Raw genomic sequence first — 18045 nt, 5'->3', positions numbered from 1 at the left:
TTCTCTCCTTCTTCCTTCTTCAACTTTCTGTCGATAGGTCTCCCTTGTCGCTGGTCTCCCTGCCGGTTCTCCCCTACCCGAAAAAAACTTTTTCTCTACCCCTAAACTCCCCTCTCACTCATTTTTCAGATCTAATTCCCTTTTTCTTTTTTTTGCTTTGTGTTTGTTTTTATTTTGTTCCTGTGGCTAGTTAGCTTGCTGCTGGTAGATCTAGGATTTTTTTTTTGTTCTCTCCTCCGTTTGGTTTTGCAGGTGGTCCTTAAAAAGTCGGGTTGTCCAAAAATTTGGACAACCCGGCGATGGGGTTCTGGCACCAGGGAGTTGGTGGTTAGAATCCCATCATGCGTGGTGGTTGGAGGTTTTTTTTTTAAATTATTTTTTAAAATTATTTTATATTTTAGTTTATTTTATTATAATTTAAATTTTTTTATTTTTTTATTATTTTTTTAGGTGTCTACAATTATATGTGTTTTTCTGCAAGATTTTGCTTTGCATTTCCATTAGACTACATGTCTCGGTTGATTTTCTACTATTGGCTGCTTTTGCCTAGCTATTGAAAGTTTCCGGTGAGTATTATTTGATACTCCTTTTTAATTCTTTATTTTTATAATTTTATATCTATTTATCGTTACAAAATAGAGAAATATTCTTCTTTGCTTAATTGTTCATGTAATTGGTGAATTTTTAAGGACTTATTGTGTCATTACAGGACACAGTTATAAAGCTACCTACTACGGGTTCACTAGACCACACACTCAACTTAAGTTTATCATTTAGAACTTGCTCGAAACTCTACAAATATATTCTTGTTTGCATGATTGTCCATGTACTTGGTCAGTGTGGGCTTATTTAGGACTTTTTTTGGTCAGTCAAGGTCAAAATTTAAGGCCGCCCACTAATCAGTCATAAGACCACATGGATAGCTTAATTTCATCCTTTGAAACTTGTCCAAAATCTAAAATTATTGTTGTTTGCATATTTATTTTGCAATTGATGAATTGTAAAGCTGCTTACTTTAAGTTTTCCTAAGATCACATACGTAGCTTAAGTTGATCATCTAAACCTTACTCAAATTCTACAAATATTCTTGTTTGAATGATTGTCTATGTACATGGTGAATATAGGTTTCGTCTGGGCCATTCAACGTCAAAATTCTAAGACTACCTAGGTTCAAGATTATACTGTGGGCTTTTTATCAGTCACCTTTATCTATAAGACAATAAAAATATACATATTAAATTAACAATACATAACAATAACTGAATTACAATATTTTTTAAATTCAAATATTACTAATATAAATCAAATGTAAAACTAAAAATTGAATTGAGATTTAGGACTTAAAGAAACATTAACTATGAATTATGATAAATTAATACTAAATGTTAGAGATTTTAAATTTGTGTGAATTAAAGAGTTTAGTATAGTTATTTGGTTTGGAGAAAAAAAATTATTTAATTGATTCACAGAAAAAGGGAATAAGAGAAAGCGTAAAAACCGTATGCAAAGTGTCTAAGAAAAATCAAACCCAATCTTTAAACCATAAGTTAGATGACTTACCACTAGTCCAAAACAATGAAAAAACTACATATTTTCAATTTCAAACATATAATAATAAAAAAAATTAAAAATTGACGACACCATCCCCTTCCTCCACCACTACTTAGAATTTGACAATAATTCTTGGAAAAAACTTGACTGGATAATAATAACAATTACAATTGTTGATTTATTATCTTGAGTAATTTGGTTCTACTTGATTACTATTGTGATCATATTATTCACTACGACGATTGTAACCATTTGATAAAATGTATAATCTGGAATCAATAAATAAATTTCATAAACGTTGAATGGTAACAATGAGTGCGGATGGTATTAATTAATTATATATACATATAATAATAAACTTGAAAGAGTTAAAAAGGCTTAATGGAGGTTTTTTTTTTTTTCAAATATTTTGACATGTTAAGAAGTCAATTGTTACCTTATGCCTACAACTAGAAAATACAATCAAAGTACATTTGACAATACAATAATTTATTTTATTAAGTTCCATGGACCTTAATTCTCAAGTTTTAATATAAAGTCAATTAAGAAAAAACCAACTACCTTATCGATTAAGAAACTAATTGTTAAATCAATTTTCAAAGAGAAATTGATAGAATCCCAATTTTATGTACTTAAATTTCAAGTTCCACTGAATTTTATAAATCTATCTCAATAAATATGAATATGTTTCTTTGTGTCTGAATGAGAGAAAGAGGACATAATTCTTTTAAAATTTTAATTAAATTTCTTATCCAAATTTAGTCAATCAATAATCGCCGAGCCATTTGTGACGATAAAAAAAGAAGTCAATTAAGATAAATTGCTCATGATTTTGGCATATTAGGAACATAAATTGATGTTATGCTTATCTCTATTTGTATATCTATTGAAGTGGCTTAAGAGAAGTGAAAGAAACACTATATTACTCATTGCCTTATGATTAAATTTCAATTATGTTTATCCAAAAAAAAATTAGTTATGTTATTTATTTTTCTTACAATAATTAATTAAGTTCCTACTTTATTAGACTAGAGCAGCCTTTAAGAAAATAATAAGTCTAGAGCCTAAAATAATAAATGTTTTCATATCAAAACTATTTTATATAATTATATATATATATATACAATATTATAATATATATATATAGACAAGGACTGAAATTCAAATAAAAAAAAGTCATAATTGCTAAATGAGATAAAGTTCAATATTAATTTTTAAATTTCCTTTTAAATATTTTATTATAAAATATTAATAATATTTATCTAATTTGTAAAAAAAAATTAATTACATTACATTGCTTTTATTAAAAATATATTTCTAAATTCAAATAATATTGAATAATTTATAGACTAATGTCATAAAATTTGAATTATATATACTTAAACTTTATATTTTAAAATTATTTATATTTGTGTACAATTATTATTGAAAGATAAATAAAAAAAAGTAAAAATTCACGTGTAACACACAGGAAAATAAAATTTAATATTATATAAAAAGCTTAAAGAGTGCCTTATGGTTTATGTGATGAATTTTAATGTATTGAAAGAAAGCATTACTTAATATAGTAATCTTATAGAATGCCCTGAAATACTCGTTAACAAACCTTATATAGAATTTGAAGGATGATCACTTTCATATAATAAGATACGTATTTGAAATGGAAATTGATCAACTAAGAAAAATTAACTTCTTCCACTATGGAAAAGCCAAACGCGTATCCAAAGAAAAAGAAAAGGTGAATGTGAAGTAAAAATCCGAGGCAATCCCAATTACCATTTCCCTACTAATGATTCTCTTTTAAGCTCCAAGTCGGATTGATTGCTTGTAAGTTCAATATTCCATGGAATGGACATGTTTCTTTTTTTGTTTAATTTTTGAGAGAGAGAGAGAGCATAATTCTTTTTGAATTTTGATTAGATTCCAAGGTCGAATGTTGAAGGTCATTAAGATCAAGTGGGGTTGCAATGCCGTGAATGTCATGATCAACAAAATAAATAAATAAAAAAGAAATTCCCAATAAGGTAGTCAAATTCGAATGAATAACTTTATTAAGTAGCATTCTTTTGGCGAACACAACATGGATTGCATCTCTTTTTTCATTCACTAAATAAAAGAAAATACACAGTCCAACAAGATTTTCATAGAAAATCTTTGCTAGAAGCAACTAGAAAATATGGTCGAGATTGAACCACTTTCGATGCTTCCAAGAATCTGCTATTTAACGTTAAAAAGCAAAGGAAGTAAGAAAAAGAAATGGAACCAAATCTAGAAATCAGAAAAAGAATGACTCTAGTTATTACAAGTGGTGCGCCAAATAATTAGGTACCATCTTAATCACATATATTACCAAGAAATATTCACTTGGGTTGCCACTAGGCTACGACAAAGGTATTGGCAATTTGAGTGGAGGCAAAAGCATTGCTGAGAAACGAAGAAGACGAAATGCCACAGATATAGGGATTTCATATATAGAAAAACAGGGAAAATACCCCTGGCATACAACATGAAACCATTCTCAACATTCAACAACAAAAGCTGCTCTTGTGTTATCAATTATAAACTTGTCCAAAATCGGGTTCCATTTCCCCACTACCGTATTAGTAAAAACATTCATCAGCTCATCAACTGATCTTTCAAATGATCTGGGTGTATAAAAGGGTTCGGGGGAAAAAAAAATATCATCACATATTGAATTCAGACTGCTGAATGAATGAGGTTTAAACTGAACATCTTCTCTGTCAAGGCTTGAGAGCAAGGGCAAGCCCCATCTTAGGGGATGCATTGACGGCCTTTGGATCATACTCTGCCGAAACAGTTATGAGTGATTTGGGCCTCCATTCACGTTGGCACAGCATTGCAACCTTCCCATTGTCAGAAAACCGTGTCTTTACCACTGTAAAAGGATCCACAGCATGGGAACTTCCGATGGAGAAATTGTTTTCATAGGTGGAAAATCTATGAGTCATTTCAGCAGCAACACAAGTGAAGGGGTTGACAGAATGGATATAAGATGCCTTCAGCGCCTGTCCTTTATCAGTCCTATATAACAGAAAACATGCTTTCAAGACTTTGATGGCCGCAAGAGCAACGTAGAACCACAAGACGAGGCACAAAAGGTTGACCAACTAATCAAATGAGCCATAGCAACTCTCATAAAGCTAGTCCGGAAAACATCATCTGAATTTAACCTACAGAGACTAAGACGCTTTATTTTAGTCTTTCTTTCTTATTGGAAAATTGCCCATCACAGTCACAAGCAAATGGAACCCTAAAACCATTCTGCAGCTAACTAGATATTTGGTTTATCCCAATGGGCCCCATGCACCTTAAACTCTCCGCACTGTTCAGCACACTTGTTTTAACCTCTTTTAAAATATAATCATATTACACATCCTATTTCTGCATATCAAAGGAATTAAGCTGAGGTTTACCATAATAATGATCATCAATAACATAAACTGAACCCTAAAACTAGAAGAAACAAAAGCCTCACAGGGAACAGACTGCAGTGAATCTACTTAGCAAGTCAAACCAAGATAAAATTCAAAACAAAGAAAAATTAGTTCACTGCACAGAGAATCACCATATTTAGAAAATCTGTCATACATGATTATTACCCATCAAATGCACCTAGACATCATAAATAATAAAAATGATCAAACTCTTCGCTGAAACCTCAATCAAGATCACCAACATCTTTTCTGAACACTTAGCAAAATAGTCAATCAAAAATTGTCTGCATCTTCTCCAAGTTAACATGAAATACAAGAATTACCATACTCATGGTACATTTTCTAATGCTATGTTCCATGATGCGGATAATAAAACAACAAGAGAAAAGATCAACTTCAATGGAATCGAAAAGGGAATTGCAATATCCACTAATTTTTAAACAAGTTTCACTTGGATCATTAAACTTCAACTCAGATTACGTCACCGAACTTCTCCATATGCAGGAAATCCTGTCATTCTGGCATTATAAAGAGAAACAAAGGGCTGATGTGGTAATAACATCAGCATCCAACTCAATGCAATACATGCCAAAGCAGTAGTAGGCTTTCTTTTCTCTATATTCTTCCTTTTTCCTTTTCCCCTCTTTCTCCGGATGACCCTATTTCCATGCACACTTCTCTTACTAAATCACAATGTCCCCAACTTCATCAGCCCCTAGACTCTCTGCTCTCCCCTTAATTCTTCCTGTTCAACTCTCTCTCTCTCACACCTTTGAACAACTCCTTTTGTCCCCCGAAATGTATACAGGTCACACCAATTTCTTAGCTAAAACACATGCAAATACAAACATCTTGATCAATTGATTGTGATTCTTTGATTCAAAAGTTTTTTCAGCAATTCCCGGAGGTGTGTTTTCTGGAGACTCAATTACACTTTAATACTTAACTTTTTTATATCTTCAACCAAAATTCATCACAACGTCAGCTCATATGTTAGGTTGTGTTGGGGAGCAGGGGGAGGCATTCAGGCTTCTAGATGCCAAAGAGAACAAAGTCAGAGTGGAAGATGGCAACAAGTTGTCGACATATGGTGGAAGTTCTGGATGTCTTCTATACCATCTTTGTAGTGCCAGTTGGTAGCAATTGAACTGTAGAGATCCACATGATTGAAAGTGGGCAAGATTGCAATGGGGAGAGGGGGAGGGGGGGGGGGGGGGAGGCATTCAGGCTTCTAGATGCCAAAGAGAACAAAGTCAGAATGGAAGATGGCAACAAGTTGTCGACATATGGTGGAAGTTCTGGATTGCTTCTATACCATCTTTGTAGAGCCAGTTGGTAGAAATTGAAGTGTAGAGATCCACATGATTGAAAAGTCCAATGACTACCAATAAATTTACCCAAATTGTAAGCATTTGAGGCTTATTCGAATCTTTATAAAGGCTAGATTATTATCTTATAAATATGAAGATATTAGTTTCCTATTGTAATGACTGTCTACCAATTCCAACTATAAATTTTCAAGCTTTAGCCACCCAATTTCCATCAACATTGATCTTTTCTCACTCCGAATCAATTATCAAATCTGTTTACCTTTCTATTTTAATGGTCAACTCCTAATATCCTATGGTTGAACATTTTTTGGTTCATAATTACCTCATCGAAACGAAGTTGAAATGTCACGGATCTGATCCGTGACCAAACCAGCCTAGACAATCATCGGGCCAGCAGAAAATGGGGATTGCTGTGCACTCAAGACGTTAGCAGGATTGAGCCGCATGGGGCACAGAACGATGGGCTGTGCGGAGTAGCAAGCTTAGTACGTAAGGCCCAAGTGCATGCAAGTTGTCTACTATGATTGAAATTCTTGTGTATTGCTGCTAAGGGATAGTGGCTAAATTAGTCTAAATTAGACTAGTTATGTTTTATTAGAAATAAGACACTTACCTTATTTATGCTTTCCTTACTTGTTATTTACTTTACTTGCACTAGAAGTAAGATTAGGATTAAGCAATTTTCATATTTATGTGTTACCATAACTCTATTAGGGTTAGTTGAGGTTATCACACTATTAAAAAACCCCTTAAACCTCTATAAATTAATACCTTTGAGAGCATGAAAATTTATTAATTCATCGAGATATTATTTAATCGATAAATTAATAATTTATTAATTTATACATTAATTTATAAAAAATTAATTTATCAAGGTATTCTTTGATTTTTTTCTTAAACTTTGAACTTAATATATATATTATGTATTGTGATTATATGAATATTACTTAATTACTGAATTACGAATCATCATTACTCATAACGAGCAAATTATTGAGAACGTCATGAGATATGATCAAGAAGATAAAGTTAATGACAATAGTTCTATACTAGAGCCTGTCTTGCCCAGAGATGCACTTAAAGCAACAATCAAATTGCATAATTTTTACTTGCAATAAAAGATTACTACACAAGAGCTTCTTAATGCAATAAAGAAAGTTAAAGATGAGGTCTAAGGAGACATCAATTTTAAAAAAAACCAGTAAAATTGAAATTATATTTTAGAAAAACCTCTTAATTAAGTCATGTATATATATAAATTTGACTTATAAGGAGATTATTAATTTATATATCAAGTGGGACCTATATGTTTTTTTTAAAAGATATTATCTTATAAATTTAGCAAATTATTAATTTACCACGTTGGTGCTAAGTCGAGATTAGCTAAAAATATTATTTAATTGAGATTATTAATTTATCGAATATTAATTTATAGAGGTTTTACTCTATAAGGGAAAAACACATAGGTTCGTCGACAGGTAAGGTACCCGTTAATTTTAAGATATCCGAACCCTAACCCTATAAAAAATAAAATAACCGAATTCCATTAACTACTCGAACATTTTTTAAAATTACTACTCTAACCCTAACCCTAATACATCCCCACCACCCTATATTTACCCTAATCCGTTTAAAAACCCAATTATGAAAAAAACTTATTAAAATGCTATTCATGGATACCCAATTACCCAAACCCGAATTCGTATTCATATCCATATCAAATAACATTTCTCCTGCATATTCTATACAATTTACTAATAATTAAATTAATAAAATACATAATAAACTTTAAATTTAAATTATCAAAAGCAAATATCCCTAACATAATTCATAGTTTTATAAGTTATAATTTTTGTAATATTAACACAAAATAGAAAGTAAATACGTTGATATGTAAAGTATATACATACTAAAATTATTTTTGTATATATATATATAATAGTAATTATATTTCTTATAAATTAACACAATATATAAACTATATATATTAAAAGACATTATAAGCTAATTAATATCATAGTTTCATGAATTAATTTAATTAATTATAAAAATTTGTCCTTAATTTCATGAAATTAAAAAAAAAATACTTAGGTTCCACAACTATTCTAACCTCAAAAGCTCTCTTTAAATATATATATTATAAGTTTAAATAAACATTTGTATATATATTATAATTAATAATTTTATACGTTATAATTTTTGTAATATTATCACAAAATAGAAAGTAAATATATTTATATCAAAAGTATATATATATATAGTAGTAATTATATTCTTTTATAATATGATAGATATTCTTATTATTTAAACATAATTAATAATCTAATAATTTTTTAATTTAAATATATTAATTTCATCACCTAAATAATTAAAGTAACCATACTTTTCATGTATTTGTTAGTTTTAAACAAAAAGAATTGCTTGTAAAGTTGGTGAATATATTTTTAATTTACTTATTGAAATAATAATAAAATATTTATAAATGGTAATCGGGTTCGGATAGCAAGTACCCAAGAGGTGGTACCCGAACCCTATACAGTAGTGAAATCACTATCCAAACCCGTTCCAAACTCGGTCATAGGATACCCTAACCTTATATAACCGAGTTGAGTATCCGCAGGTACCTTGTAATAAGGTACCCATTGCATCCCTAAAAACACACCAATAACCGACATAAGTCTATTGAACCATGAGGAATAATACGTTTTATTTCTCGCATATCTTTAGTTCACACTTCCACAAAACAATTACAGTTACACTTACTTAACCCTCACTTTCGAGGGTTAAAGTCGCACAGATCTCGGCTAAAATTTCAAGCCCGTGACAAGTGATATCTTTATTTGTCACAGCCCAATAGACTTATGTCGACTATTGGTATGTTTTTCCCTTATGCAATTAAAAAGGGGTTATTTATACTGTGATAATCCTTACTAACCCTAGTAGATTTATGGTAAAATATAAATATGAAAATTACCAAATCTTAATCCTACTTGTAGTGCAACTAAAGTAAATAACAAGAAAAACATTAATAAGGAAAGTGTCTTATTCCTAATAGAACACAACTAGTCTAACCTAGACGAACTTAGCCGCCATTCCTTAGCAACATTACATAAGAATTCCAACCTAAGTAGACAACCTGCATGCGAGTAAGCCCTGCAAGCTAAGCCCGATAATTCACACCGCCCCGCACAGCCCATTGTTCTGCACCCTATATAGCCCAATCCAACTAATGTCTTGTGCACACAACAATCCCCATTTGCTACTAACCTGATGATTGTTTGGGCTAGTCTAGTCACAGATCTACGATACGTTACATTTCAACTCCAATTCAATGAGGTAATTATGAACCAAACAACGTGCAACCACAGGATATTGAGAGTTGACCATTAAGCCTAAATATTGGAGAATAAGAAAAAACATAAGCCTGTTAGTCTCACAATTAGTAAGCCAACCCAACATCATACTGGGCATTTCAGCGTTTGGTTGATTTACTACTAAACAACAGAGATTACACTTGTCTACTAGTCTAACCCCAAGAAAGGGACGATAAGGGAGTATAAGGCTATTCTCTACACCATAGAGAAAACAATAAACTCCATTTTTCAAGATTTGTTAATAAAACCACACAAAATTCACTTTAAGGTCCAATTCATAGCAATTCAATGTCTTCAAAACATTGTCTTGAAAGATTAATCACAATCTTCCAAACCTACCACATGACTTATAATTATAGCATAACAATCATAATTTTGATATATTCACATTGCCTCACATTTACTTACACTGCACACCTCTACACACAACAGTTTAAACTGTATTAGGATGGCTAAAACGTAGGCATTACTTTATCCACTCATATATTACCTTAAATGAATTTCTTAAAAGATGATAACTACTCTAACAAACATTTTCCCATTACGCATCAACCAAACTTGGTTGGTACATTTAAGAGAGAGAGTGAGAGAGAGAGAGAGAGAGAGAAGAAGCCTTTTTCCAGAAGTGCACAAAGGTCATTTTCCTCCACAAGTAAATAGAATATCTTTTGTGCTTTTTCCCCTTCTCATATTTTTCCATGACACCAAAAGAAGAGACATTTCACTGCAAATTGTCCACTTTGATCAAAAGTATAAACTAAAATATTGCTTTTTTTCCAACTAAATTTTGGAGATCCCTTGTCAAGATCTAAGCCACTAGGACACATAATTAAGACCATGTTGACTATGGCAAAGGATATTTACTAGAAAATACCATGGACATCATTGACGCAATTAAAAGCTACATATCAAAATAGGGAAAGAGTTGATATTTTTTTTTTTTTTGAACCAGCTGCATTTGACCCAATTTTTTCTGCCTCTAGTCAAAGTTCTTGGGTGCTTGAAGTCCTACGATAGAAACATCAAGCCAGGAACTAACTCAAAGAAGGCTGAGTTGCTGTCACAACTGGGTTTCAAAAGGTATATTAATAAGATAGAATTATCAATTGTAATATTGCATGGCATCATATCCACTTCTTTGCTTCAATTTAACTTTTGTGAAAAATATACATCAGATTTTCTGTGTTTTTCCCTTTTGATTGGTCATTACTGTTTTCTTTTTCTTTGATATAGTAATAAGTGCTGAGTTAGTTAATCTTGTTTAAAAGTACATGAAAGTACAACATTAGTTGTTATCTCCTAAAAAGGTATTATGCACTTTCATGATATATGTGTAGGTGCCACGCAACCCAATTTTAGGATCATCTTGACCCAACTTAAGCTCTTTTAGAATTCCAACAAGATGTTACAAAGTAACTGCTCATGATGTAGCACTTGTCAACTCAACTGAAGGCATAAAAAAATGCAAAAATGCAGCCACACATACACATAAGATAAGAAAAATAAATAGCTCCTACCTAGGTGGTCTAGAAATACTTACAGTAACAGTGCAACAGAGAAATCTGGCTTGTTCAAGCCAATACCAGCAGTGTACTTAGTACAGGAGGCAGAAGCTGTATCAAATCCAACTTCACCACCCAAAGAAAGTTCCTTGCTTCCAATTGTTGCTGAAAGCTCCAACAGGGGAGTTGGATTCAGGCCAATGCTAGAATCAATGGCGGCATGTGGGTGAAGATATTGGACATCCAGCTGAGATATGACGCACAGGAGTCAGTCCTCTCTCTCAAACACAAAATTATATTACCAACACTTCAAGAAATTGCTAGTTTGATAACATTGACATGTAAATTTACTTGATATAAACCCAGCAAGCAGGTCCACTTAATGGTAAGCATCAAGACACAGTAATGCTCCGTCAAACTGATTTGCTTTCTTTTTTCCCAGATAAATTGACACTCAGAAAGCAGAAACTAGGTACTGTACATAAAAAGGAACCATAATAAAACAATAATTATCTCAACTACAACCTTGGTAAATCTGTGGTAAGCAAGAGAATTGGAATAGTCAACAGTCACTGGAAACACAATCTCCATCACAAGAACAGTGCAAGCTAAATAAATTTAAAAAAAAAAAGGAAAGAAAATTGATGTACATCCAGAATACACTGCAACACTTTATGTGACAGTGTCAGTCTTTCTCATATACTGTTAACATTGATGCACTGACCTTGCCAGACTTGTGATCAGGTATTCTGAAACTTAAAGCAGCTTTGGAACATGGCCAGACATCATTGACAGTCAATTTTGTAGACACCTGTGAAAAAATTTAAAAAAAAAATGAAGATGAAAAGGGCAAAGCTGAGATTACACAATAAACATATAAACGCCGCCTCAAAACACAAGCAGGCGATGCATTAAAATGAATCACAAATATGGAAAAGCCACAGATAATCATCTTAAAAGTGAAATCTTCCTTACATTGGAATACGTATCAACTTTGACATCCACTGTAGTATTTCCACTCTTGTACACAGTATTTATGTCTCCAAAAAAAATTTGGTCCTTCTTGAGCCCTGTAGCCGTAAGTCCCTGCAATACATTTTAAGATTGACATCAGATGACATAACAATCAAGTAGTTGGAAATTCAAATACAGTATTTTAAAATAACAAAATAATCAAGAGTGTTTTGTTTTGTTTTCTTTTTCTTTCAAAGGAAGTTATCTTAGCACCATTTTGAGAATGTTAGAATCTCTTGATGGTAAAAGTGAATAAGATATCCCAACCTTGAAAGCAAATACTTTTGCAATCTCCAAGGCTCCTAGGCTATTAATAACAAAAGCATTAGGAATTTGGTTTCTTGAGGCATAGAAAGCAAGTATTCTATTCTTTTTTAGCTCTCTCTACACTACATGGTGTCTCTTCCTGGTTCTTCAATTCCTTCTTATTCTATGCTACATAAATTTTATTCTTCCTGCTGTTGGTTTCTCTAATTTCCTTTGGAACCAAACAATCCTATTTCTCATTTATGGACCATGAAACCCTAAGCCCACTAAACTCAAATCATTCTTAGACCAACCTTCGAGGAAGTGATTCCAAAAATATGAAAATTACTTGAGTCTGTTTGGCCTAACTTTTTTTTAACTTAAAAGCTATTATTAAGCTTTTATGAAAAATAATAGCTTTTAAAATTAAGCTAAAACTGTTTGGTAAACTGTTTAACAAAATAAATTATATAAGCTCTAATTTCGGTTAAAATTACCACAAAGGGTATGCATGCCATCTTCAATAACCTAATAAGCTATAATGTTATGCTTCAAGTTTATATATAATTTCATATGTTAAAATCGAAGAAATCAATAAAAAAAAAGAGTAACTTTCAAACTTGTATAGTACCAATAGTATTAGATTTTTGTTGATCTAACAAGCAATCGGACCATATGCTTCAATTTCCAAAAAATAAGAGAAAAGAGAAAACGATGTATTTAATATTAAAATCCTTTTTGGTGAAAAAGAGAAAATCTTTAAATAGTATCTGAATGCAATTTTGAATTTTAGATTTTTTTTTCTCTTAATCTTTGTAAGATAAAAAATTCTAGATTTTTATATTCTGTTGTTGGGTTTTCTATTTTTTATTAGTTTTTTTAGAGAAAGGTAAAGAAGAGGGAAATCGTGATTTACGTTGAAGAATGGTAATTTGCAGAGGGAAGAAGAGGAAATGGAGATTAATTCAGAGGGGTATTTCCTAAAAATTAATGTTTTTAAAAGAAGAGAAGAAAAAGCTCCTCCCTGGAGCTTTTTTTTAAGCTCTTGTTTTAAAAATTTTATTCTTAAAAAAAAGTTACTTTTTTTTTAAGAGCTTCTCAACAGATCATGTTTGGCATGACTTTTATAAAGGAGACAGAAGAATTAATGGATAAAATAGTTATGTCATACCATGTTACTAGAACTCAAAATGAGTGTTCAATATGGGTATGTGTTCAACGGGAAAACTTCAAGTTCTTTCAAAGTTTTTCCCTATATTTGGAGTCACACAACCATACGCTGTCCTTCAATTTTTTTTTTGACATGAGTACTTCAGGGAAAATGAAGAGTCAGAGCAACATAGGTTATATACTACAAGTAACAGTATCCATTATGTTTTACAAGAACTAAAATGGATTATTTAAGCTCTTATGGAAAGAAAACAAACAGAGGTAAAGTTAAGGGGTTGAAACAAGGGAAATTGAAATGAAAGAATCTAGATGGTATTTGTTTCTACATCCCATTTCAATTAAAACCAAGGCCACCCATGGTCACACATTGTGATAACAAAAAAGAGTAATGACCAGTACTAAAAAACTGAAATAATTCTGAAAGTATGGGCTTGTTGTGTGTGTTTGTATAGGACATGGTACTTGTCTCAAGGACTTAATGCCTCACATATATATGCACAACACAAACATACAAGCACAAGAGAAAAAAAAAAGGTAACATCATGCGATAACAGGTTCTATTGGTAATATGCTGGGAGAGACTGCTTAAGAAGGGAATTCATATCAAGTCAAGCCAAGAATCCCAAAAGCATATTGTTAACATGTGAAAAACTAAACATATAATCATTCTGCTAATATTTAACAAACAAGCTATATGTAGCAGCCATAACATCAATGGCATATAACATTCTGGTAAAGCAAAAGATTTAAGTTTTCAAGTAGATCAATCAAGCTCTGGCCAAAAAATAAAAAGCAAAGTAACTAAGCAGCTCAATAAAAAGGGCCAGTGACATTTACGGTGGAACAATACCATTCCAGTGGAGCTCAGCATTGTAAGAGTAAACTTTTGGTCAAAGTTGTAATCTTTTGTCAAGAGGTCTGCAGAAGCAAAAATATGAATCATTAGAATCTATAGTTAAAAGCATAAAACAGCAGGTTTCAAAACCCCCACGTTGTCACGTGAAAAGACAAACGAACAACCGCGCCAAGAATTGGTAGTCACCAAAAGTTGCAAATAGCAAGAAAAGCCCCTGATTGTCAATGACTAAAAAGGCAATTTATTGCAGCAGTAAGATAGAAAATAAAAATGATTTGTTAGATAATGTTATCCTATTGAGCATATGGGAAAGTACTTGCTAATCCTGACAGTGTACTAGTAAATTAGTAACCAACTGTTTTTGGCTATTGGGCACATAAAAAGCACTTTTCTTGGCAAAACATAACTGCATTAACTTCCTAATTCCTCTATCCCAACCATCTCCATGCCTCCAAAAAAGCTGCTTGCCAGCTCCATTACACATCAAACTGATTTGAGTTGCCAATAAAACATTAACAAGTCATTTCTAGTAGAAGAATGACTATCACAAATGCAAACATGTCGGGCAATCTAAAAATACAATACTGGACAAGAATAAGAATTGAGGAAACATGTGCAACTGATACCTTTGGCTTTTTTGCCCATATCTACAAATGGAGCTGGTCCAGCCATCTTGATAGAAGAATAATCAATCACAGCCTGCAAATACCATCATGATAACATCATCACTTATCACTGGAAACTTCTGTTTAAGAGAAAAACAAAAAAAAAGGGGCAAATAAATGATAAAACAAAGGCATGTGAAATGATAACAATACTTTACCAGTTAGAAATTCTTTTCTCGTGTTGCGTTAAGAAAAACACTTTTCACTTAAAAAGTAAAATAAACTGTTATCTCTTCATCTAGGATTTGCTTACAAAGGTTCCACATAGAAGCAAAATAAAAATTTTCTTGTTGTCTATGAAATTCAAACTTTTACTACAGAATTCTTTAAAATAAAATTTTTTCTTTTGTATAAAAATGTACTTTAAGCTTTGGCTAATAGAAAGCAAGTGCCAAAGTAGCATTCTAATAGAGGAGCAAAATTTTTCGCTTCTATTAAAGACTAAGGAGGACTTTGAAGAAGGGGATGCTAGGGCCCCATTTATTGTTACCCTGCAACTTGCATTTTGCTTCCAAAAAAGTTGCTAGAAAGCAAGATCATAGTAATTGATTAAAAATGAACAAACGACTAAAACACAATACTGATTCTATTATAATTTTTGTTTATGAAAGTAAAACTTGCATTTCCTTCTGTGAAAGATATACATTTTAAGTTTTAATTCTTCAAAACCGTAATTTCCTTTCATATCTAACCACATCTGTGCCTGTTCATCCCTACCTAAATCAATGCCAACTTCCTCTTCCACTGCTTAGCATTTAAAAAATTATTAAAAATTACAAGCATCTGCAGCGCCAAAATGGTGGCAAAAGCAATGAACAATGATAGAAAAAAAATGTAGTTCCAAAATGAAGAGACTAAGGCTTCATCAATACCTCCTCATATGAATCAAAAAGCCAAAAAAAAGTGACAAAAGACTGGCTAACTGTACCTAAATCAATGCCAACTTCCTCATCCACTGCTTAGCATTTAAAAAATTATTAAAACTTACAAGCATCTGCAAAGCCCAAATGCTGGCAAAAGCAACGAACAATGAAAGAAAAAAAGTAGTTCCAAAATGAAGAGACTACGACTTCGTCAATACTTCTTTATATGAATAAAAAAGCCAAAAAAAAATAGAAAAAGTGACAAAAGACTGTCTAACATCACCTAAATCAATGCCAGCTTCCTCATTCCACTGCTTAGCATTTCAAAAATTATTAAAACTTACAAGCATCTGCAGAGCCGAAATGCTGGCAAAAGCAATGAACAATGAAAGCAAAAAAAAAAAGAAAAACAATAGTTCCAAAATGAAGAGAACGGCTTCGTCAACACTTCCTTATATGAATCAAATTAGCTATACCAAGTCCAAATTACATCCTAATCATATAAGATTTCAAAAATATTCTCATCTAGATTCACTTCGAAACTTGAGTAAACTAGTCACCAAACCAATAACTTTTACAAATCAAAAAGGAAGAAAGAGATTACAAGAAAGGAAGTGCGGCGATAAGTGAAGAGAGAGACGATCGGCGACGAAACCCTGCAGCGGCTGCTACGACACCGCTCAGGGGAAAGCTATGATTTTCTTAAAAAAACTGTGTTTTGGAAAAATTTTGAAGGCTGCAGGTCAGAGAGGGCAGAATCTCAATAGACGGCGGGTTTTAGGTTACGCGTGTTGACTGTTTGATTTGATTGGAGATTTCAGCTTTCAGAGTTGGATCGGAATTGTCATTGGCCCGTGAGAGATTGGGTGTCACTGTCATGTGTGACTAGAGCGAAGACATCAGAGAGTTATATGTTCTAGAATGACGAGAGTGACACGGGAGAAGATTTAAAATGACTTTAGTGTCCTGGAATCGGTGGCTAGGTTTCTGTTTGTCTTGCTGGCTCGTTAGAATCTCAACTTCTATACGAATTGGCCACCGGGCTCGCCGCTCGCCACGAAGGTTGCGTCACATCCAAGTAGTTTTAATTGTTTCACCCCCAAAAAAAAAGACAAAACCTTTCAAAGTTTACTAATTAAATTAATATGGTCTATTAGATTTAAAAAATTACAATTATTTCACATTAATTTTCTTTGGAAATATATGTGATGTACTTTGATAAGTTAAATATAAAAACAATCATTCAAGTGCTTCAATTAGATTATAGTATTATCATAAAAAAAAGTCAAGTGCAAATATTAAGTTTGTTTTACATGAATATTAAATTATTAGGTTTATATGCCAATTGTTTAATTTCTTTTGAGAATACCATTACGTATGGATTTACCACCCTTTAATGGAATTAAATGTATTGTCATGAATACTTTTAATTTTAGCTAACTTATAGTTACACCGATTCTTTTAAATAAAATATTAGGTAGTTTACTCACGCAGTACACAAGTGATTGAATTTATGACAATTGTGAAATTTATTTGAAAAAATATTTTATTACAAACTTTCAAAACAATAGGTAATGAATGTTATATATCAAGCATGTTTATAGAAAATAAATAAAAATATAAAAATCTATAAGTAGTTGCAAAAACTTAACCATATATGAACAAAAAAAAAATTAGGTAGCTATATGAGAAGAGTAGTAAGATAAGTAGAAAAGTGTGTTACAAAATTATTTTGGAATAGAAAGTTACAAATGATTGTTCATACATATGAACATGAAATGAATGTTAAGAGTGTTTTAAAAGACCCTTCATGTAGATGTTGTGGCTAACAGAAACCTGCAAAAAGACGTTGTATATAATTTGGCACATACATCATTTGCTGTGTAGATGAGATTGCTCAAAAGATGTGGACAAAATGTTAGTAAGTGTTACTATATGAAACATAATAATTGTTTGATTGTCTATTCATTTTTACCATAGTCATAACTATACAATGGAGCTACAAAAAATATACTCCA

The 18045-nt window shown here is 31.8% G+C and overlaps 1 protein-coding gene across 2 annotated transcripts; it reads right to left on the bottom strand.

The window, feature by feature from the left end:
- Positions 1-3997: 3997 nt before the first annotated feature.
- On the bottom strand, positions 3998-16821 carry VDAC4 (voltage dependent anion channel 4). 2 transcript variants are annotated; one of them, XM_018126979.2, is made up of 7 exons: positions 16632-16821; positions 15126-15198; positions 14494-14561; positions 12189-12299; positions 11938-12024; positions 11252-11460; positions 3998-4593 (listed from the first exon to the last, which is right to left on the bottom strand). In XM_018126979.2, exons 2-7 carry the CDS (start codon positions 15169-15171, stop codon positions 4293-4295), a joined length of 822 nt encoding a protein of 273 aa, XP_017982468.2. In that variant the 5' UTR covers positions 15172-15198; positions 16632-16821; the 3' UTR covers positions 3998-4292. The 2 variants fall into 2 exon arrangements, with proteins under 2 accessions (XP_017982468.2, XP_088666098.1); XM_088809972.1 differs by having other exon boundaries at positions 15126-15244; positions 16632-16773.
- Positions 16822-18045: the final 1224 nt, after the last annotated feature.

This window comes from Theobroma cacao, chromosome 9, assembly GCF_053813885.1.
Source record: "Theobroma cacao isolate CCN51 chromosome 9, ASM5381388v1, whole genome shotgun sequence".
Taxonomy (NCBI): domain Eukaryota; kingdom Viridiplantae; phylum Streptophyta; class Magnoliopsida; order Malvales; family Malvaceae; genus Theobroma; species Theobroma cacao.
The sequence above is the reverse complement of the archived record's forward strand: the minus strand, read 5'-3'. Positions and strand labels throughout refer to the sequence as shown.